This window comes from Rattus norvegicus, chromosome 16, assembly GCF_036323735.1.
Source record: "Rattus norvegicus strain BN/NHsdMcwi chromosome 16, GRCr8, whole genome shotgun sequence".
NCBI lineage: Eukaryota > Metazoa > Chordata > Mammalia > Rodentia > Muridae > Rattus > Rattus norvegicus.
The window spans coordinates 10822943-10847441 of NC_086034.1; the positions used below are offsets into that span (position 1 = coordinate 10822943).

Below are 24499 nucleotides of genomic sequence, written 5' to 3' on the forward strand. Positions count from 1 at the left end.
AGGAGACCATGATTCTGGAGGGAAAGGTGCAGAGAAGACCGTCTTTGAGTAACACAGTCCTATATGGATTTCCAGGAGACTCATATCCATCTTGAAGAATGACAGGCAACTAGCTTCCCCCAGAAATGAAAACTCCTCTTAAAGTTGGAGAAAGGGTTAGCTTAGCTCTGGCTTTGTGGCTTGTCTTTGTGCATCCACTATTTTCCATGCCATGAAACTGTGAGAGAACATTATGCTGCCAAGTCAGGGAAGCCTGCAGTCTCCTGAGCTCAGGCCTTTGGGAGTGTGAATTTGCTTTGCTTCCTCAAGCGTCACGTGGCTATGGTCTTGTTGTCACTCACAGGCCTCTGCTTCTGGAGAAGAGTTACCAGTGCCCTGCATGGGCAATGCTCCCAGTGTCTGGATAAGCTGAGTTTTAATTGTTCCAAAGTCTGTTTGTGATATCCTCCCTATGGAATGTCTGAGTCCCAACAGACAACAAAATGTGATTCCAGTTTTCAGAGCAAAACACCATTTCAGAGAAAAGAGTCCATGGTTTGTTGGAAGAAAGAATCCTAAAGAAGATAAGATTTTTTTTCGTTCCAGCATATGCTGCGGGATGATGGAATATCACAGCAGGGGAAGAACTGGTGATCATCTTGTCCAGTGGTTCCTACTGCCAATGTTCACAGGGTCAGACAAAGAATGTAAATGTTGGAAGTGCTGGACTTGTAAGTGCACAGAAATCATAATCCATTAAAAACACCCAATTTGAAACAAGCACACACTGTTTTAGGCAGTCAATGACTTCTGAGTCTGTCGTACACCCTGGCCACTTATCACCACTCTAGAGCCCAATCTCTCATTTGCTACTCAGAACAACTGACAGCCTCAGCAGCAGCTAGCACTAATGGAACATTCCCATGGTTTTGCCTGGATTCACCCAACCCATGAATATCCATGTTCTGCCAACAAGGATACTAATATAGAAAAAGGCCACAGGAGAGGCACAATCTGTTCAAGGCCACAGAGTTTATAAGTGAAAAATCGATATCTGTAGCCACAAACTATCATTGCTACCTACATTCTGAATACCCATCCTAGGCTACCATCCTGTCAGAGCACCCCTTGGATCACTGATATGTTGTGCTCCCTGGGCAAGGTACCGGGCTCCAAGGAAGAGAGCATTTGAATTGGCATATGATGCTCTCCTAATTTCCTCCTATGTGTCAAGAGGATACCAGAACAGAGTGGTTTCCATGTTCCGCTTTCTGTCCTGAGTACACGGGTACACGTCAGGAGCTGATACTGAAGGCTTTTGATAACTCCTAGAATTGCCAGGAGAATGCCACAAAAGAGGAAACGTTGGTGAAGGGTAGATTTGAGGCCCACAAATGCCTGTGCCCTTTAGGCATTTTTGCCAACAGTTTTTCTGTGGTGCTTTCTAGAATTCTGTAGCTTTATTCCCTTCAGGTGGTCTACTGATGGTCACTGGCACACTTCCTGTCATTGGCCAGAAAGAATGCCAGGCCAAGGCACATAGAACCTGTTTCCACAAGAACCTTCTTCTCCATAAAATCATCTATGACTAAATGGTCCATGGCTTGGCCATCATTCCTAGGTAGAGCTAGGTAAGCATGATCATTCCATATGCAGGCTTGCCATTAGGCTGATCAACAAGCTCACCTAGATCTTTGCACGGGTCAGCTCCCAAACCTTATTGGTGAGGCGAGAAACTACCTGGTCAGGAAAGAAGGTATTGGAGATGAATTTGGCCAGTCATTGTAAGAGCATTTGTTTTAAAGTTCAGCTCCTTCCATCCTCTGAATTCAAATGAGGCCTATCATACCCCTCTGTCTTGCATCCTCCTTTTCTGACTCTGTCCCTGGACTCAAGATCCTTATTCAGATAACTTTTCTCTGCAAACTGATTCAGAATGGGTTACCATCTTATGGCTTTATATTTAATCTTAGCTGGTTTTGCATTGTTGGGTAACAAGCTCCCGTATGCTAGTATTTTCTTTTAGATGTTGCCACAAGGAAAGACCTTTGTTTTCTTCTATCATGGATGCTGAGTGCCAAGACCCATATAGTTTATAAACAAACTGAAGACTTTGAGCAGTTGTCTTGGCTTAGATGTGAATTGGCCTCCTGTGGAGTTGTCATCCTGGCATTGTGTCTCCTTTGTTTTGAAGTGTCTCATAACAAATGGCATCCCTCAAACCAAGTGTTCAGGTCCTCCAACAATTCCTTCCTTGGAAATTTCTTCCTCATTCCTATCCTTGTATCCTTAAGAATATTCTCATACCTGCATAGACCTAGACCTTGACTTCTGTGCGTGCACACACTATGCACATGTAAGTACATACTTACTGATACTCAACAGCTGTGTTCTAATGTGCATATGACCCTTTTTTTCTATTATAGCCTGCCCCTGCCCAGCGTGTAGGACAAGCCACCCACTCATCTCTCTATTATGTGACCCTCTAATTGTCTAAATGGCATTGATACCTCATCATGTTTCCATTATTGCTGTGCTTCTGCAGCTCCATTATAACTATCCTCTAAGTATTTTATGGACACTTGTTGTCTCTGGATCCTCAGGTTAATGTTCCTTCGTTGTTTACCATTTCATTTCTTCTTAGTAAACCATTAATGGTTCTAAGAATATTTCACCCTCACAGATACCCGTGATTTGTAAATGCTGTTACCTTGGTGTGGGACATTTCCAATGGCCCTCTTCTATGTGTCAATTCCTCTGTTTCTTTTAGTTGTAACCTTGGTCTCTCCTTTCCCACTAATCTTCTCTCTTTGCTCTAATGCTTTGTCTTCTGCCAAGTTGGAAGTAGTTCAATATCATATTCCCTTGAGTCTGTGTTTAATCCTAGTAGTGCCTCGTGTGTGATGTTCTCTGCTACCTGTGTTCTTCCTCTTCCCTCTCCCTACATAGCTCAGACGACCTGGTATCTATCTCCGTTTCATGGAGTTGGAGCATACAGGTTTTTTTCACCAAGCAATCTTGAGTTTGAAGACAGCTCCTTGACTTGTTACCTCCACCAGTTCCTTGATGTCTCTAGGCCTCTGCTTCTTTATCTGTAAAGTAGGGAGTGGGATGTAGTAATAACCTTTTTGAAAGAGATACTGCCAAGGCTAAATGAAGCAATACGAATGAAGTGTTAGTATAGATTTTGGAGTTGCAGTCATTATATGACAGAGAAGCAGGCAAAGCAGAAGGGCATAGGTATCTGTAAAGAAGGAGCTGAGGGCTAGAATTCAGACAGAGGAGATGAGACAGAGGATATTGCCCTGGAGTGGAAGGAGAGTGCTGGTGTGCCAGGTGGCCGGTGTGGGTGGCATCTTGGTCACCTCCTGGGAGGGTAGCTTTTCTCATTTGCATTTCAGCCACCTTTATGACAGGCTTATAATGAATTAAGAGCCCCGGCACTGATCGATTAAAGGTCAATGGTCCATCCTGCTTTTGTACTGATTTGTGGCAGCAAACATTTGTGGGTGTTAATAACTGGGAGCCAGCCATGTTCTTGGCATGGAGGTGCTTGGCAATGCCAGGGATGCTGTGCAAGGCTCCCACTGAGTGGCAGGGACACAAGAGCCCGGAAAGCAGACAGCAGCTGCATCTCAGAAATTCTCTCAGCTGATGGAGGCTGACTTCCACTGAATCCATGGGAAAACTGGATCTTGAAGCTTCAACTCTTGATGTTACCCACCGTGAAGAAGTGGGGATAATGATCTGGATAGGGACTTCTCTGTGCTAAGCCCCAAGCTCTAAGACCACAGTTCTTTAATTCAAGCATCCACAATGGAGACTTTTTTTCCAACAAAAATGCCAGTTTAGACGTTTTAAAGGCATGACAAAGCCAACATGTGTGTGTGTGTGTGTGTGTGTGTGTGTGTGTGTGTGTGTGTGTGTGTGTGTGTGCTGTGTCCATTAAGATCTACCACATGCCAAAAGAGTACTGGAAATAAGGAACAGATTATACCAATTTACCTAGAATTTTTCTGGGTTTTACTCTGAAATTTGTCAATATCTGAAATTCCCTCAGTCATAGACAAATGGTGATAGCTTATAACCTAAATTATAGATACTGGTGATATAGAGCAAATAGCCAGATCTTATTCTTAGGGTGAAACTGGCATCAAACACCTATATAATAGGCTGGGATGTAGTTATTTTTACCATATATATGTTTGTCAGCAAAGGCCTCTTAAAAAGACAGTGACATTTGTCAGGGATTCAGTACATACAAGAACAACATTTGACTAAGAAGGAAAAACAGGAGGAGGGGCAGGCCCCGTCTAGGTTTAGGGGTTTGTATTTTAAGTGTTTGAGTTTGACTGTGTTTGGTCTGGGAGCATATTAGTCAACTAAATGGAGTTGTCACTCAGACAATTTCAAGGAGCCAGTGGGGCAAATTAGGGCTTAATGATTCACTGTGAGTCCAGAGTATAGAGATGCATCTCCAGCTAACAGACATGAGATTCTGTCCAAAGTTTGTCATCAGAGAAGATATCTGATCCCCAGCTCCAGAGCAATCTGTGAAAATAAAGAACTAAGGAAAGTCATAAATAAGGAGGTTCCTGCGTGGTTTTTCTGAAACCCAAGGAAAGAAGTGCTGTAGGAAGGAGAGAGGGATCATTTGTCAAATACTGCTGAGGTGGGACAGAGTGAGGACTCCGTAGTTGGAAGGTCATTAATGACCTTGAGAAAAACAGCTTTTGCTTAGTGGTTAGACAGATGAGTGAGTCAGGATCTTAAGAAATGGGAGAGAGTGATGGAAATGACAGCCACAGATAACTCTCTTGGGGAAGTTGATGGGAGGTTGGGATGAAATGCAGTATCAAGGATTGTTTAAAGATAGAAGATATATGTGTTTTCAAGTCCATGGAAATGGTCCATAGAAAGAAGTAATTTCATAATATAAGAGACAGGGGTGATAGCTGGAAGAGCAATGTGTTTTGAGAATGCAGGCAAGTCCTACATCCAGGAGACAGACGGATATGCTTAGTAAGAGTGAGAGAGAGGCTCTGGCTTATAAAGAAGGCAGGTGGGTATCCAGTAGTTTTAGAAAATCGGAGTTCTTTACTAAAGCCAATGGCTTTGGCTTTCTTGGGAAATAATAAGCAGGGTTGTTTTCTGAGAACCACCCAAGAGACTGGGAGAATCGATTGTGCAGGCACACTTAGAAGATTGCCTAGCAGCATTGAGGCTTCACTTGAAGTCTGGGGGGTTAGTGGTTCTATGTTATACCCATTAGCTTGCTAGCTGCCATCTTGGGTTTTTCTCCAGTTTAGCCTTTGAGCTTCAAGTACTGGATATGGTTAAATCAGAACTGGTTTCTTACTGCTGTCTACCATAGCATATATGGGGCAAGTAGGTATAGTCAATGCTCAAGGGGGCTCACAGTTGAGTCAGGAACACAGAATACATGAGGTACAATGGTAAGTGTCAGGACAAAGTTCAGCCTAGAGCACACAGAGTGACATAGATCTTGTGGATGTGGACTCACTTTCCTCCTTCCTTCTTCTTTCTTCCTTCCTTCCTCCCTTCTTCCTTCCTTCCTTCTTCCTTCCTTGCATTTGTGTGTGTGTGTGTGTGTGTGTGTGTGTGTGTGTAGTGTATACACTTATATGTATGTATGTTTATATGTGTGTCTGTACGCATAAATGTTTGTGAGTGTGTATGAGTATGTGCTTGCATGTGGAGGCTTAAATCTGATGTCTGTTATCTTCCTTGATCACTCTCTACTGCATATAATAAAAAGCAAGATTTTTCAATTGAACCCAGGGCACAAAGATTGGTTAACTTACCCAGTCAGGTTGCTCCAGGTATGCACTGTCTCTGATTCCCACATGTTGATATTATAAAAAGTTCACTGTACCTACCCAGCATTTTGGGTAGGGGCTTCAGTAGGAAGCTCCAGCAATCATCAGTAGAAAGTGCTTTGGCTGAGCCCTCTCTCGGACCAAGGATCCACTCTTTTATAAGATGTGACAGTTGAGAAGATGTCTTGGGTACAGCTTAGCAGGCAGTGTGCCTGAATGCAGACCAGAAGACTTGAGTGAACAGGGAGTCCTTCATGATAGTGCTCCATGAGTATCTAGCAAGAGGGTAGTGGGGTTGGGGGAAGAGAAACTCTAGTCACACAAGGCATGAATGAGTCTTCTTCACTGAGGACAACAGAGGTCCGCAGACTTAACCTCGTGGAAAATGGGAGTGGGCCAGGCACTCAGCCCTTCTGATCTCACTGGGCTCATTTTCAGGGCTTCTATCACCGAGCCTGAATCATTTCCAGGGTCCAGGCCTGGATTAAATCTAGTCGAATGATGCAGAAATGAAGACTAGGCTAGCCTACCTGGTAGAGGAATTTTATCCCTGAGTCCTGGGTCAGGGAGGCTGGCCTTGGAAATTTTAGGTGTGCATTTCCATGGGTCTGGCTCTCTCCAGAGATTCAGCTATGTGAGTCACACGTTTCCACCATAGCCTGCTGAGTGATACTTGGTGGGGGCTACAGCGCAGGGAGGCTCCTCTTCTAAATGGGTCTTAGCTGACTAGTAGTCCTACCCTACCAGGAGAGAAAAGGGGGTATGGGAAAAGAACAGAGAGAACACAGAGTTAAATCTGAACTGTCATTTGCATATCAGAGGGCTTTTCAAATCATTCAGGTCACATTTTACATATAATACAGATGCAAATTTTGCAGGAATATGTTTGTTAGAACTGGAAGCTTTGAAAGAGGTTTCTGTTGATCTCTTTTTTGTTTTTGTGTTTACTAATGATTTTTTTGGTAAAGGTTTTTTTTTTTGCTTTGGTTTGTTTGTTTGTTTGTTTCTTAATAATCACACAATATAGTGGTCTCCTCTGACCTGAGAGATATTCAGCAAGACACAATACAGATGCTTACAAAAAAAAAATGGTGCTAAAGTTTACATTTCATCTTTTCTTCAAAACTGCTATATGCTATATAAATTAGGTATAATAAAATACTAAGACAATAAAATAATTATAATATACTCAAATAATGTCATTTAAAACATAAATTATTTGTTTCATTTAATATATCAAGAATGTGTTAAGCACAGTTTTGTTTTTTTTTTGTTTTGTTTTATTTTTTGTTTTTGTTTTTGTTTTTAGCTTGTCATAGGCAATCAGACCTCATCCTGAGGTGGCCCAGCTTCATTCCCAGGACAGTTTTGCTGATCTGGGATTCCCACTCTGCTTACTACTTAGAACTGTGCCCTGTAGGCTTTGGACAGGAGGAGCCTGCATGAATCTTGCCTCATTGTCTTCCAGACTTGCTAGATGGCCTAGGGGAAGTTTCTGGAGTGAGAAACTGACAGGCTGCGGCCATCCTGCCTCTTCCCTGGAAGGAAAGAGGCTGCTGGTCTTGGTCCAGCCTTCCATGAATTTATGCACTCTAATTTGTCTTTGTCTAATGCAAGCAAAGAGAAAAAAACATGTCCCTGAACGCCAAAGCTGCTGTTGAAAACACCGTCTGGCTTCTGTATATAGTTATTATCTCTGATCCTTCCCATAAACTGTATTGTGCTTTGCTATCTCCCCAGCGATATCTTCATCAGCGGCTGCCAACCATGCCCTCTGATCTGAACTGTGTTTACATACAACACTTTATAAGTATCGGGGAAGACAGAAGCATACTAAAAACAAACAAACAAATAAATATACAAACAAACAACCAAAAAGATAGTTTCACAGGACCATCAGTGTCCATAGAGTTTCTGTTTCCAGACCCCAGCACCACATAATTATTTGTGCTTTTCTCTCTTCAGTCTTAATATGACATTTAAATGTCATGAAACTAAGACCTCTGAGTTATTCTTATTCTATCCCTAGTCCTATAACAGGGCCTCATACTGGCAGATCCTCAAAAATAGGGGGTATTGAATATTGACTGAATGTAAAAGGAGGACCCTTGAGAAGCCTTGCACTGCATGGAGGAGGCACAGAGAAAAGGATACAAGAGAATTCTGAGAAATGGAGAAAGGGACAGAGGGTGTGTGTGTGCATGTACACAAGCCCTCAAGCAGAAAGAGGAAGGATAACCAGGAAGTGCTGCTTCCTGTGCGCAGTATCACCCTGAGTAGATTCAGACATAAGTCAGAAACATGAGAGTGTTAGAATGATAGTGGGTACATATATACACTGTAGTAGAGACTTTTATTTCTGAAGTGATGTATGTCCACATTCCTTATCTGTAGGGTTCTCCACTGCTTTCCTTTAGGAAGAATAATAAGAATAGTAGCTCTTCTGATCTAGATTATGGCGGTCCTGTGGTTGTTAAAATCTGTTTTACATGTTCTGTATATTGATTCCGCATGTTGCAACTGTATTTATCTCCATTGCCAATGTAAATATTTCTGTTAACATGCAAAGATGTGTTTACAAATTTTGTATTATTGATTTTTCCCATGCTGCAAACCCATTCATCTCTTTGTTAATGAAAATGTATCTAGAAGTAGGAAGATTGATTTATAGGGCAAGGTGTGGGGAGGAAGTGAGGTGAGAGCCAGCTGGGGAGACTGTCCTTGGCTGTGACTGAAGGGACACTATTCAATTTCAAAGAGGTTAGTTTATAGATGGAGGAAACTGCTCTCAGAGTTGAGGGAGGTTTGTGAAATCCCATCTGTAAGACTCTTTGAAGTACTCGTGGTCGTCAGCTATGATTTCCAATGGAGAAGCCTCCAGATCAGTAGTTCAGGATGTGAGATAGAGAAAAACAGTTCAAGAGAGGGTTTTAGTAGAGGCATAGAATGGAAGGTCTCTGCTCAAATGTAAACTTAGAGAAGAGAGTGGGCTTAGTTGTAGGAGGATTTTAACACTAGATGTTATCCAAAAGAAAGACAGGCAGAGGGGCTGGAATTCTCAAGGTGAACATGCTTGTACTATGTCACTTCGCCAGCTAATTAAGAGCCAAGGAGCTAAGGGCATGATGTCTATGATGGTTTGAATATGCTTGGCCCCAAGAGTGGCACTATTAGGAGGTGTGACCTTATTGGAGTAGGTGTGGCCTTGTTGGAAGAAGTGTGTCACTGTGGGAGTGGGCTTGGAGACCCTCCTTGTATATGCTGGAAAAAGTCTTCTCCTAGCGTCCTTGACATCAACATGTAGAACTCTCAGCTACTGTAGTGCCATACTGTCTGGATGCTGCCGTGCTCCTGCCTTGATGATAATGGACTGAACCTCGGAACCTGTAAGCCAGCCCCTATTAAAGGTTGTTTTTTATAACAGTTGCCTTGGTCATGGTGTCTCTTCACAGCAATAAAACCCCAATTAAGACAATGTCTCAGAAGCCATTTGTCCCAAGCCCTTGCCCTGTGCTTTCTACTTTTCTTGAGTGGCCTTTTGAAGGAGAAGCTTTTTTGATCACAAAGCAAGTTGGAGTTCTGGTGTCTCCATATCCCATCTGTGTTCAGATTTGTTCTAGATCATTCCGTTTGGTATCATAGAAATCTGAATTGGGCAGTGTCGATAAGGTGCCAGTTTAGGTGATGATAGGATTTGCCTGTACCTTGGTGGGGAGGTAGAAATAAATTGGGGTATGGGCTGTTTTCCTTGAGAGATAGATGGGCAAATGAAGAGGTAGGCTTTGATTATGTGATCCTGAAGGTTGATGTATGCTTCCTGCCCATGCTTTCTTCCATGCGGTGCGACTATCCCAGCTACTATCAAATATTGGTTTACAGCATTAAGGATAACCTCAGAATGTGTCAGTGTAAAGAAAATTTTAGTACCCGCCTTGGATTATTGTGAAGGAAAGGAAGCCAAAGCTCAAATTCTCTACTTTTCTCCCTGTCCTTTCCATTGTCTAATGTTTGTAGTAACCCGTTTGTCTGTAGCCTGTGTCTGATGTCTGGATTCTGTCTGTCCCTATTGCCTGTGTGTCTAACAAATGTCATTGCTTTGTATCTATTGAACAACACATACAGCCTCACATTGGGAAGAAATGAGGGATACCTTTGAGAAAAGTTTTAACAGAGTTTTATAAGAGATTGAGTGACTGACCCCAACTGACTCTGACTCAAGTTAACAAACAACACTGCAAACATTCTGTTCTCAAGCAATGTCTAAATGCCAGTTTAAATATGTATGGTGGGTAATTACTATATAAGGTTGCTCTTGACTATTAGCTGTTTTCATCAAATGCTTACCCCTTTCCCTCCCACACGCACACACATACTGCTCTAAATTAGAGGCCTGGAAGAGGATGTAATTTGAGACGAAGTCTCTGTATTAGTTTAGACTACATCAACTGATTACATGGGAAGTCCGAGGCAAGGAAGGTTGGTCATTACTTAGTTCTTTTAAAGGCAAGTTCAACAGCCTGTGTATACTGAAGGATATTTAGCCAAGTCTTAAGTGACCTCAAGATATACCATTAACTCCCCTGTGAGGTCCAGCAAATGCTCTAGTCTTTAATGTAAACTGTATTAGCATACTACCTTCCACTCTGCCATGTGGGCACAATGATTCAAACACTGGGGCTACTTGTTGACAGTCTGACAGAAAAGCAGACACTGAACATGAAGAGGAGCTGGATGTGTGCCTTGTGATCATTAATATTCACCAACCCTGAGAAACAGGGATGACTTACGAAGGCTAAGCCCTCAGATATTAAATGGGTTGCCTTGGTCAGTGTTTCTGGAACCTAATTTATTAGAGCCACTTGGAAACCTATGAAAGCTCGGCAGCCTAGCACCAGCCCAAGAGTTTCTGAATTGTTAGATCTGGGGTTGCTGTCAAGAATTTGCATCTTTCCTCATGCCAGGGGAGCTGCTAGGACTCCAGCTCCGAGGCCCACATGAAGGCTGAGGGAGTCCATCAGATGACTGGGATTTTCTGGGACAGGATTGCATCCAGAGCCTCCAGCTTTCCAAAGCTCTGTTGGATGACTAGGATCACTCTGTAATGTGCAGCCCATGCGACCCATGTTTTCTCACCCATCATGGCCTGGATAGCTAACTTCTTCTGTTCCTAGAATGTTCTACTCATTGGTTCTTGCTTAGCTGCCTCCACCTAGGCTATAGGAGTCAGCTAAATCCTTCTTTAGCAGTCCCTTTCTTACATATGGCTCCCAATTTAGGGCTCCGCTCCTGGGCATTCAGGGGTCCCCTATGCATCTCACTCCCCTCACATTGTTCGCTCAGTGCTGCGTTTTGTTTTGGTGTGGTTTGCTTGTATCTTGTTTGCTTGTTTGTTTTCAGTTTTCTCTCCAGCTAGTCACATATGTTTTGTTGTAAACTTCACTATTCATTTCTTGCCTTAGGTGTCGCTGTTCTTGGCCTATTGGACATCTAGGAATGATTTGAGACAATAGCTGGTTTAGTTATTTTATCGAGGTGCATGTTACACACTGGACTGACAGAAGTCCAAGCTGAGATGAATGGGTTTGCCCTCTGTCTATCTTATAATGCAAGTGCCTGGATGCTTCTGGTCACTTCTTGCTGAAAATAGTAGCTTCAGAAAAGGAAATTTGTATGTACTGCAGTGTAGTCCCCTCCTGGTGAAACGTCCTTCCTCTTTTGGATGGGGTTCCTGTCCTCCTTCAGCATCTGTCTTTTGTTGCTCACCAAGGCTCTCTTGGCAGCCTTGTTGACTGGCTGTCCTTAGTCCCCATTATCTTTCCCTGTGAGCCCTTTCTAAAACGTTGTGCTCTGACTAAAGGAAAACTGCCCATGGAGATACGGTTTTAGGGTGTCCTTAGACAGGCCTACCTCTTCCAGTCCTTTTAGGCTTAGACCTATTGTGTGATGAGCAGAAATGATCTTGGAGTTCTTTGCTGAGAAGGTACGTGTCGGTGATTAGAGAGATCTCTGTATAGAAATCTGTGGCTATAGAAGGCAGTAGGCAGACCATGGTCAGATGATGAAGCTTGCAGGGTGAAGGTGATGTTTGAGGAAGAGAGAACAATAAGCTCTGTTGGGACAGAAAAGGAGATAGAGCCATTAACATTCAGGCTGCCTGCTTGTCAGCCATGATGTTCCCTGAGCCTCTGGCCAGGAACACCATCATGAATAAATCCTCAGGAGAGGGGAAATCTCCATTTCAAATGTGGGAATAAAACAGGAGATCAGAGCTCCCTGGAAGTTATGCATTCGTTCCATACTTGTAGAAACCGCAGTAATTTAGAGTAGTTCAGTATTTAGACTCAACTGTGTAATTCATCCTGATGCCTCCCATTCATCAAAGCTCGTATTTGTTTGTATTACCATGAGAAAAATTAAAAAAAAATATGTAGGAAAAAGAAGATTTCGCTTCCTTTCATTGCAGACAATTTATAGCAGAGTTACAACCCTTGGGGCCCTTCAAGCAAAGGAACATCTTGCTTCAATTAGGTATAAATAATGAACAATAATTAGGAAGATTTCTTCATCAAATTTGTTATTTTATGTTTCCTTTCATCTGCAATGTGTGGAAATGAATCCTGAGCTCTATTCCTTGGCCAAATAGCAAGGAACAAGGGAATGCTATCGAAGACAACACCACAGTAGAAGAGAGCAACTATACACTCCTGGGCCTTGTGTGCCTGCTCTGCAGGCTGCTCCAGTCCTGGGCCCAGGGCCATGGAGTCGGGATGAAGGGGCTTCAGCTCTCAGGCTTCCAAGTTCTTACATCTGGTGGGTGGGGGAACCCATGTGTATAATGCTAGCTCAGAATCATGACCCCCAGCTCTTGGCCACTGACCCCATCAGGTAATTTTCTTTGGCTTGAGCATGAATTCTAATTTCATTTTCAGTATGAACCCACTGCTACAGGCTCTGCTTCTAGCCCTCATCTTAAGATTTGGGAAGTGAGGTATAAAGACATTTGTGAACTTGTCCAGGTTCATTCTGTTAGTGACAGTGGGGTCTAAGAACAAGAGAGCAGCAACTGGACTCCAGAGTCACTACTTTTCCTTACTAAGGAATGGTGCTCTTTGAAATAGCAGTGAGAGGGTGCATCGATGATAGCCTTGATGCTATGGAGACAACCTAGGGAGACTTGAGCTGGGGATGGCTTTGCAGTTAGATTTGCAGAAGCACACAGGTACATGAGTGAGGTAAAAGGCTTCCAGGTAAGGGGAGAGGCATAACATCGTAACTTAGATGAGAATGGGTGGCACTTTTTACTTTCAGGTTGGCAATGGTGCTGACCATGGATAGGGAAAACCACTGTAGATGGACAGAAGGCAGAGGTTGTACAGATGAGCCTCACAAGATTGTTTGGTATACTGGTCAGTCTTTTTTTATCAACTTGACACAAGTTAGGAAGATTTGGGAAGACAGGCATTCAAGTAAGAAAATGCCCCAATCAGAGGGCTTGAAGGTAAGACACTGGGAGATTGTTTTGATTAGTAAGTGATGTGGAAGGGTTCAGTCAACTAGGGCAGATGGTCCAGGGTTGTGTAAACATGTAAACTTGGCAATCCATGGGGGAGCAAGCTAGTAAGCAGCATTCTCCCATGATTTCTCGTCAAGTTTTTGCATCCTGGTTCCTGCCCTGACTCCTCTACATGTTAGACATTAAGCTATGCGATGAAACAAACTCATTCCTTTCCAACTCCCTTTTGCTCATGTTATTTATTACATCAACACAAAAGCAAAACAAGACAGTTGGGTTGGTTTTTCCTAGGGCCCGGCTCAGCGGGAGGAACTGATAGTGGTGTGGGTTAATAGAGAAGATACTGAGACTTTCAGAAGAGAAATGAGGAAAGAGCGATTTTGTCAGACCCTGGGCAGAAAGCTGAGATTCCCATTGAGGTTTTTTTTTAATTTTGAAAATTGGCCTGGTATATAGTGATATATGGCATATGTCAGACTAGGTACTGTTTTTCAAGGAGCAAATAAGAGTACAGTACTGATTCATTCTTCCTACACTAACTACTGAGAGTTCCTGCCTTAACAGTGGCTCAACTGAAGAGCCTTTGATGGTCCGATGGTGTGAAAAAAACAAGCACTAGAAACTGCATGTTGAGTATTGAGTCTGAATCTCTTCCCAGGCTAGTAATGTGTGGAAAGATTCTCTCCGGTGAGCAATGACTGGATCTCCAAGTGGACCATGTGAACCTGGGTGAAAGGTGACCCATTATACAGCAGGCATGGCATTCCAAGAGTTAACATGAGAAATATAGATGTACTACAGTTGGGAAGGGGCAGGAAGGGCTTTTCAATGTAATGGCATTTTCAGCTCACAGTCGGTTTGCTACCATGCAAAGCAGAAAGTCAGAAGTATATGCATTTCCCTTTCCAGAAAGAAGCCAGCCTTTTCTCTGTCTGTTATCAGGCTGCTGAGGGCTTCCAGAGATGCTCCGGTCTTCTAACCTCTGTCTTGCTGGAGCTGCTTGTTCCTTCTCTCCGTAAAAATGAATCCAGGCCATCCCAAGTATTGCTCCTTAATCCTCAGTATCTTCTAAATACCTTTCAATGTTTAAAAAAACCCACCAGGAGATCCATGTAAAAGCACAGTTTTCCTTACTTTTTCAAAAGATTAAATTGGTTGCTAGGTACTGGGCATCAGTACTTGGCTGGAATGCCACATATCGGCACCTTTTGGAGGGGATACCTCTTAATTGAGTCAGTATCATAGTTAACCCCATCTTCATCAGCCATCTTACCTGCTCATTGTTGGGATGCTCAGGGCAGAAGCTGTCAATAATTGTTATTCCGTGTTGCCCTGACTCTGTTATATTATGAGATTTCCTGCCTTGATTCATATTTTTGTTGCTGGACTCCAAGCTTTCTAATGGCAGAAATCATTTCTTACTTATTGGTTTATGCTTTGAGCTCAACACAGAGCTCAAAGATGTTTCCTATTGAGGAAATCTGTGACATATGGAGGTCTGTCTCCAGGCTAAGGGATTGATACATTTAAACATTGACGGTGAGGAATGTGGATAATGGGTTAGTACAGAGCCTGGAACTCCGGGGCAACTCGCAGCCCATTTTATCCTTATAATGTGTAGTATGCAGCAATCGCTAACATTTAATTTTATTGCTTTTCTGCCTTTCAGAACATTTCAGGACCTGTCCAAGCAACTGGAGATGTCTTATGGCACTGTCCGGGACTCTGCTGTCTATGAGTACTTCAGAGCCAAGGGGACCAATCCCCTGGAGCAGGATAGCACTTTTGCTGAGCTCTGGCGGACCATAAGCAAGAATGGAGGGGCTGACAACTGTGTGTCCAATCCTTCAGAAGGTATCAGGAAGGTAGGCAAGAGTTGGTATGTGGGTACAGGTGCTGAGATAAGGACCTGGATGGATTGGATCATCCTTTAGACCATAGATATCTTCTCTGAAGCATGTGCCTGTAGAAAAGCTACTCCAGTACTCTGCAAGTCGATGCCCACTTCTGCCTGTAGAAACAGAAGGGCTATCAGTAAATACCTTCTAAGTTTCCTTGGGAAAGTTGATCAGGGGAGACAGGTTAAAACAGAACCTTGAGCCGATCTCCATATAAGCTGTTGGTCTTGTGGTATAGTGGCCCTACCCTTACAGGTGAGAGCACTGGGTGAAAACATAACACCAAGGGAACAGGCAGAGCATCTTTGGGTCAGATGTACTCATGGTGAGTTGATCAGGATACTAGTATAGGGAAGACCACGTGTGGGCCAAAGATGATCTGAGACCATCTTTGGGGTGTGCTATGGAGAAGAGATGTGTTTTGTGGATCTGGGAAGAAAGGTGGTTCTGGGGTGGAGCCTATACTAGAGAAGGAAGACTCCAGAGCTGGAGGTCCCCGATGCTCTCTTTCTGTTTGCCTTTCTGTTATGATAAATACCATGACTAAAAGTGACTTGGAAAGGAGTGGTTATTTTTTCATATCAATATTCCAGTTTACAGTCCAACTTTGAGGGCAGTTGGACAGAGATCAGAGGCGGGAATTAAAGTGGAAACCATGGAGAAATGGTGTTTGCTGTGTTACTGTTCATGGCTCAAGCTTAGTCAGCTTTTTAAATATAACTCAGGTCCACCTTCCCAGGAGTAGCACCATTCATAGTGGTCTGGAACCTTCTATTTAAATTACCAATCAAGAAAATTGTCCTCACAGACATGGCACAGGACAATTGTTGGAGGCAATTTCTCAAGTGAGGTTCTCTCTTCTCAGGTTACACTAGGATGAGTTAAGACAATGCTAAAATCTAAACAGGGCAGTTACCAGCGGTTGTCAAACATTGCTCCTTTATTCAGCCTGGTTTCCTACAATGATGTGCATTGAGCATTGCTAGATCAACCAGACGAGTTTCAGAAGCACAGAGTATAGCTTATGGTTAGACTCTGAGTCCTTGTCACTAAGGGCTGGCATTCGTTGCCATGTGCTGTTCTGTGGCTCTTAAAACTTGATGGGGAGAAAGGAAGTGGGATAAAGGCAGGTGTCTTGTGACTGCCACGATTGCTGCTGGCATCCTTCTGTCCAAATATCCTATCATGTGACAACTACTATCCCTAAAGTCACTGATGAGGGATATAAAAGCTCTGAGTGGCCCCAGAGAAACACGGTAGAATCCCATCCCCACCAAATACGTAAACTCACTTAATCCCCTCCTTGGTCTTTCAATAACTGTCAGGCCTTTCTGCACAGTGCCATGGGTGTGAGCTTGACTCGGGTAAATTTCTGGGGCCACCCAGTAACACTCCTGGCTCTCCATTAGGAGTTCCCTCCTTAAACCTTCTAGTTCTATCCATGAGAAGACCAGAACATCCAAGAGGATAGGCCTCAAGTCTGGGTAGGAAGCTTGGTGTATCCTGGCAGAGCGCATTCTTCGTTCCATGGCCTCAGTGTGTGGTGGGTCATAACTGGGAATGTATTCTTGCACAGCTATATGCAAGGAAATGTTCACCACATGGTTTTCCTTTGCCCTCTTGTGAGGCTGAAAAGCAGATCTGTGTGATCCATGTGTGTATGGATCTCAGTTCTAAGACTCACCAACGATATGCATGGAGCATCTTTCCTGTTTTCTTATTTTCCCTGTCTCAGAGTCCAGAGAGATCTAAGTAACTCCTGTGTGTGGGTGTCCTCAGAAATTTAAGAGTCTATAAATATATATATATATATATATATATATATATATATGTGTGTGTGTGTGTGTGTGTGTGATAGAATCTTTAAGTCTCTATATTTAACTAGAATAATAAAATGTCACATAACTGTGCCATTCTCATGCCTACAACATTAGGACTTCTTGAGTTTTGTGCACTAAATTAGACAGTCTATCCAAGTTAAGCTTCTGGGCTCTCTAACATCCCTGGCTGCCAGTCTTGTGGAGGCAGATGTCTTCATTTGGAGATAATGAACAAAATATTGGCTAACTGAGTGTGAGTGTGAGGCCTGGGTGAAGGCCTTGGAGTTCCTTTTTGTGGCCTTCTCTGTCTCTCAGAGAGGGAAAAAGAGAAGAGGAGAGGGAGGGAGGGAGAGGGAAGGAGAGGAGAGACAGAAACAGAGACAGAGACAAAGAGAGAAAGAGAAACAGTGAGAGAGGCAGAAAGAAAGTTCTCCATCCATAGAGTATCTGCAAAACCTGATTGAAATAACACTACATGCAGCAACTCTTAGGAAAGAAAAGAAAGCTACTTATCAGGAGACACTTTAAGGAGGGAATGGTTACAAGTCACGTAGTCATAGATGATGAGCCCCAAGAATATATGAGAGGCTCCTGCAAATCAAAAAGGAGAAAGCTCAATCAGCTTAGTGAAAAATGGGCAAAAGTCTTGCACAGGCCTTTCACAGAGAGGCAACACATATGGCCAATGATCACAGGAAGAGATGCTTAAAGTCATTAGTGTTTTATGAAATGCAAATTGAGAGCATAAAGATATATCATTTTACACCAATTAGCCTGGCGCAAGACGAGAGATGGTAAAGAGGATACACAGAAACAGGTGCTTAATTGCTGGTGGGAATGCACTCAATACAAGCCCTTTGGAAAAGGCTTTGCCATTCTGTTAGAGAATGAGACGTCATGTACTCTATGGCTTAGCAATCCCACTCCTGTGTATCCACCCTAAATAAGGTCCACATGAACTCCTGGAAACAGGGAGGCCATGGTAGCATTGCATAGAGAGCCCAACCCCTGGACACAACCCAAACAGCCTCTAACATGGAGAAAAACATCTTTAATAAAATGGATGAGATACAGCTGCTCTGAATGGTATGGATGGATCTTGGCAGAATAATATTGAGTGAAAATGCATTACACTTGATTTCATATGGGTCAGCTAATAGAAAATAACTTGTACCATCATCCCCTTTAAAAAATGTATAAAGCTCTCTCAGATACACATCCAGTGTAATGATAAAATACAAGAGTCACCATGGTAATTGTCATATGGGAAGCATGAGCAGGAGAAGGAGAGAAGCTGTTAGTTATTGATGAAGTAAGTCACTGTTAGCTTTGGATACACAGTGGTTTTATTGGTTTTATTCTCATATCACACAATAATAAGTAGTAAATGACTCAATTGCAAAAAAAATAACATGAATAGGCATCCTAAATCAAGGTCTATGACTAATATAATTCTCTGTACCCATCTATTTTCCAAATAAATGAATGTACAACAAAGCAGGCCGTCTGACTCCCTAGCTATGCCAGCTCTTTCCTTCTAAGTCCTTAGGCCTGCTTTTGTAGAGACAAAGTCAACACATTTTACTAAAAGCCTCTGGCAGGTGGCAAATCTAGAGATGGGGTCACTGGGGAGATCCTCTCCCTGAGTCAACCCATTTGCTGTCTTGCAGGTGAGTAAATCAGTATAAAGTAACAGCAAACCATGAAGGATGAAAACAAAGGATCCTTATCAGAGGTCATTGCTTTGTGATACGGAACCTCAGCCTCTTTGATCCATATTACACTTATGACATCATGTTATAAACCCCCAGATGACTTCAGGGTCACAACACCCCCTCTTACATTTGAATCTCCAAGGGGGAAATTGTCTGCTAGCACTACCCAGACATTCAGGCTTTTATAACCAGTGTCATAAAAGTGAGTTTATAGTAATGCTGGAAAATGAAGAATGCTATTTTTTTCTTTTTTATTGGAAAATGATCTCAGATTCCCTACCATATCCTTTCTCTTCATTTGTCCATATACAAGGTCTGAATGGAAAAGCTTTCTCTCTGCCCCTGTGAAACTTTCCTTCCCGGCATGAAGATTACATATTTGGTAACCTTATGGGTCACTAGACTACAGCAGAGTAGACTTTATGTGGCTGTGCCCTAATTGAAGACCATGCCCTAAATCTAAACACTGTAAGGGAAAATTGACAAATAGGAAGATATGGGTTACAGCCTAACATCTGAATAAGAGCAGCTCTCTCAACACCACTCAGAGACTGCTTGCTACTGAGCCCTGCAGAGGCTAAGAGATGCTCGCTAAGGGACTTCTTCTGGAGCCTCCTTTAGCCACAGAGGGGCCATCATGTTTCTAATTTCCAGTTGCTCTTTGGTGATTCCAGCTCCATTTCCAGACAGCGTGCAATAGTGGAGCAATGTCTAATTGCCACTAAAGTCAAGGAGCTTAGTGCCCGGGCAACGTCGGAGAAGTGCTATTATTTTTTATTGGGAAGTACTACAGCTTTTAATGACCTGAAACCAACTTGGGTGGGATATTGCTTAGCGAGAAGCAATCCCTTTTTATGGTAGCAGAACTAGAAAAAAATCCTGTCATGATTGCTCCAAAGCTGAGTCTACTGCTTCATACTCAGTACTACGCAGGCAAAGAAGAGCACAGACCTTCCTGGGTCATGCAGAAGACAGTGGGAGCAATCGGGAAAGAGAAGAAATGTTTATTTACGAAGAGAGTACAGTACATGCTTTTGTAGAAATCTGCCAGGCAGCTGGGATGTCTCAATAAATACTGCATTGCATGAGTCACTGTTTGCTGTCTGTAGGAGCAGAGGCAGAGGAATAAGTCCACGGTTCCTGCTCTCCATTAGCAGGTACTCTCCTTAGGTTCTCCGATGGAAAAAGCAGGAAGACATGGCCAAGTTTATTTGTAGACCTACGTCTTGATAACCTTCTCTCGGGAGGAATCCTTCTGTCATGAAGGATGCATGGCAGGTAGAGGTGGGAGGGACTGCCTTCACTCTTCTCAACCACATAAACTTATCAAACCAAAGGAAGACTGGTCAACATTACCCACACTTCATTTAGGTTGCATTCTGAAATTATCTCACTAACTAGTTGCTTTCCTTAAGGGTCTTTCATGCAGCCTTAGTTTTGGTTAATCTCTCTTTCATACCCAGCCTCCCTTGCCATTCTTGCTCAACACTCTGGCCCTCATTAATCTTCCCTCTTCATGTGTCGTCTACTATCCATTAACAACTCCTCCTCCTCCACCTCCTTGTCCTTCTTCTTTCTCTTTTCATCATCATTATCATCATAATCATCATTTTTTATTTGGGATGCATGAGAGCAACCCTCTCTATAGCTTTTTGGACATCCTTCCTTTGAGTGATACTTGCCTTTCACTTCCTAATTTCCCCCATAGTTACCCATTTCTCTCTGCATAAAGGCCCTTCTGCATTCAGCATTCAACCCACTCCATTCGTTCATAAACCCCGCACCAGCACCAAGGCGAAGGGAAGAGCACCGAAGGGGTGGTGAGAAGAATGGAAGGACTGGAGGATAAGATGTGGTGTGACGTGCTGGTTCTAGGCATGACAAGACTATCACAGTCATGACCTCTCAACAGCTCTGGTTACCTGCGCAAGATCTAGCAAGCTGGTAAAAATTCCTGTGTAGGTGGATAGATCATCTCTAGACCAAGCCCACACCAAGAAACTGTTGGCAGTGGATGGTTGCTAGGGGAAGGAGGGTCACTCTTTACTGAGGGTGTGGCCACTAGCAGGTTTTTCACGCTCCATGAATGCACAGGTGTGCAGCTCTAGTTGTCCCTAGTGGGTTATTTAAAAAATGATATATGAAGTGGGAGGAAACAGAGAGAATAAGAGGGAGCTAGAAAGTGGAAAAAGTAGCTGATTGTGATCATGTTTCATTGTAAACCTATATGAAACTATTAAAATTGAAGAAAAATTAACACAAAGACCCATCAAAGATCAGCAAATCTCTGCCACATGGTTATAATTCAAATATATTTTTGAAAATACAATTTAACTAAAAAATATCACCCATTCGTAAACATTTCGTTCTATCTTTTTTCCTAATAATCCAGCAGAGTTGGTAGAGACCACATGGCTTATAAAGCTTAAACTAATAGTTATATATCAGTTTGGCAGAGAAATGGCAATTGGCTTATAGCAGAGCTGTGGATCATCCATCTGCTCATAGGCATTGCTAGTTATCCATCACCTAGAGTTGTGCATCGTCTAGAAGTTCACAGGGACCTCTTAAGCGCTTCAATCTATCTATGCACTGTGTTATGCTCCTAGGTTTCTCAAGTAGCTCATTAGCTGGTGTTGTGCCACCTAGGAGCTCATAGATCCATTCAGTAGTTCACTCTCTACTCGTTACACAGTAGCTCATGTTTTAAACCTTGTCTTAAGGGCTTCTATTGCTGCAATGAAACACCAGGACCAACATTAACTTGGAGAGGGAAAGGTTTATTTGGCTTACACTTCCCTGCTTCTGAAGGAAGCCAGGATAGAAACTCAAACAGGGAAGGAACCTGAAGGCAGGAACTGATGCAGAAGCCATTTAGGGGCACTACATACAAGCTTGCTTCCCATGGCTTGCTCAGCCTACTTTTTTCTTTTTTTATTGGATATTCTATTTATTTACATGTCAAATGTTATTCCCTTTCTGGTTTTTCCCTCCAGAAACCTACTATCCTATCCTCCCTACCCCTGATTCTAATGAGGGTGCTTCCTCACCCACCCACCCAATCCCGCCTCCCCGCTGTGGCATTCCCTGAAACTGGGGCATCAAGTCTTCACAGGAAGGCCTCTCATGACATTGATGTCAGACAAAGCCATCCTCTGCTGCATATGTGGCTGGAGCCATGGGTCTCTCCATGTGTACTCTTTGGTTGATATCAGCCTACTTTCTTGTAGAACTCAGGACCACCAGTCCAGAATGGAACCATACACAGTGGGCTAGGCTCTCTCCCATCAATCGCTAATTAAGAATATGCCCTATTGGCTTGGATATGGTCCTATCTTATAGAAGTGTTTTTTAAAATTGTGGTTCCTTCCTCTTAGATAACTTTAGTTTGTGTCAAATTGACATAGAACTGCCCAGCACATCCCTGTATCACGTAATAACTCATAGGCCATTTGAATAGTTCATGGTTTAGCTCTCCAACATTACAGTCACATTCCATAGCTCCTCATCTATCTTTGTACTATCTAGGGTCTCTTGGGCACGTCTAGTAGCTCTTTGTCTTATCTCCGCCCCAACTAGTATGTGGTCTCTGTCTTTCTTGTTCTTTCTGGTCCATCTCAGGTGGCCTAAGAACATCTCCATCACTGAACTAGAACCCAAATTTTGTGCTAGCCTAGTACAGTCTGACCTTAAAATCCATTGCACACCCTCTGAGAACCAGAGATGCTTTACAGACACTATTGTTACATTCTAAATAAGCTAATTGTCTCCTAAGAAAGGGTGAGTGCCCAATGTTACACAGACAATAGTGGAGCTAACAGAAAGCCAGTGTTGCTGGTTCCTACAGGCTGGCCCTACCATTTCAATCCCCTACTGTGTTTGCCCTTCACATATGCACATAATTTTCTTTCCTTCCTACTTGCATACTATCATAACAAGCTATATGCCTGGCTGCCATTTTGAAATTTATCCATCCTTCCATGTGTCACAGCAAAGATTATTTAGATGTGTTATTTTATTTGTGACTCCCAAACTATTAAACTTATCAATTGGAAAATTCCAAGATAACAGAATTGAGCTTGCAAGTGGTTCAAATTTATATGATAATAACTATGTCACATGAAGTCAGACTTCAGCATTGCTGGTGGAAATATTTTTTCTTGAGTTCAATCAACCCCCAACAAGTAACATCCAACATAGCCCAATGTCTGTACAGGGCCACACTCATCTGGACTGCCAAATGGTTATGGTTTTCCATAAATCAGACCTAATATTTAATAACATTGTCAAACAGAAATATAGTGTTAATAGTTTAAATGTCAATCTTTACAGCTCATTGAACCCTTTGAATAAATAGACGAGTAGCTTGTCTCAGACCTGGTGGCTGGAGACAGTAATTTTTCAGAGATAAGTAGCTTTTGAGGCTACCATCTTCAAATAAAGTATTTTTACCTCTTTGGGTATATCACTGAGGTCACAAACTAAGAGAACTAATGCAAGGAGGATATAACGCATGTATCTTATTTAATCTTTCACTACCTAATGTTTGTTTGGGTACCACCTATCAGCAACCCCCTCTTCCTTTTTGCTCTATGGCAAGGGCTGCTCTCACTGTGTGTACCCCAGCTGAGTGTCAGGCATGAAGTCTATGGGGGATAGGAGAGGTAATCCCTGGAAGGACTGCAGTCTTCCGCTGAATCATTAGAAGCTTTAGAACTCCATAGCACTGACATTTGGCATGAGCTAGGTGATGGGGGTGGCTATGTATTTGGCAGCATCTTGGTCCTGTGGCATAATGGGAGTCCCTACTAAGAAGAGAGAAAAGTTGCCAGGAGAGGCCCCTTCCTTGTGCTCTGGGATGTTTGATTCAAAGACCACGATAGATAATAGGGAAGGTAGTTTGACCTCCTCAGAAAAATGGATGTCAAGATGCAGGCATCTCTCTGCAGTAGAAAGCAATAACACAGCAGTTGCATGGTTTAGGACCTAAATTATGTCTTTTATTTGCTTCCAAGTTAGTATGGAGTGGGAGTCTCTCAACACCCTCCTTCCTGAGCCACTCACAATGGGTGATCAGTTTTTCATTTCAATATCTTTTGTATCGGCTTTAAAGCACTTTACCCATTTTGCAAGTTGAATAGTATCTTCTCTTTACTCATTCATTTATTCATTTATTCCCTTATTCATTCATTAAAGAAGTGCAGGTTGAATTGATTTTGCCTAGGAGTTCTACATGTGAGTATAAAGTGCATGTAATTTTATCTGTGGCTTTGAGCAATCAAATTCACCTTGTTGAATCATTGGTGAGACTTTAGGAATGTCTGCTCAGTTGGAATTTACTCTTAAAATGGAATACTTTGCTAAAGGCCAACACTGGAAAGAAGTAAAAGTTACAGTGCTGATAGCCACAGTGTCGTGGGTCAGTCTTATAGAACCTTCATTGAGTGATATAAGGTAAACATGTAGTTTATATTCTGATTCCATTTATATGAACCCCACGGAAGGTAAGCGTAATCCTGCTATGTATTCTGCATGTAGAGCATGACCAGAGAATGTTTGAAGGTAATGGAAATGTGTATTTTGCAATTTACCAATATGTAAAATTGAAAAAAAAACCCTGAGGATTGTAGCCCAAGATATTCAGTAGCTGTAGGCACCTTGTTTTAGCATCTTACCATGTGCTAGGAAGAGAAAATTAAAGACAAACAAGACTTCCATAAGAAACAACTGGCGT

General features: G+C 42.6%; 1 protein-coding gene across 5 annotated transcripts in view; it reads left to right on the plus strand.

Annotated features, from left to right (window-relative positions):
- Grid1 (glutamate ionotropic receptor delta type subunit 1) overlaps positions 1-24499 on the plus strand; it is a 749167-nt gene that overhangs the window by 677925 nt on the left and 46743 nt on the right. For all 5 annotated transcript variants that reach the window (XM_063275757.1, XM_039094853.2, NM_024378.3 and 2 more), the window contains one exon: positions 15002-15197. In XM_063275757.1, the coding sequence (XP_063131827.1) occupies positions 15002-15197 (196 nt within the window). The remainder of the gene's footprint in view (positions 1-15001; positions 15198-24499) is intronic.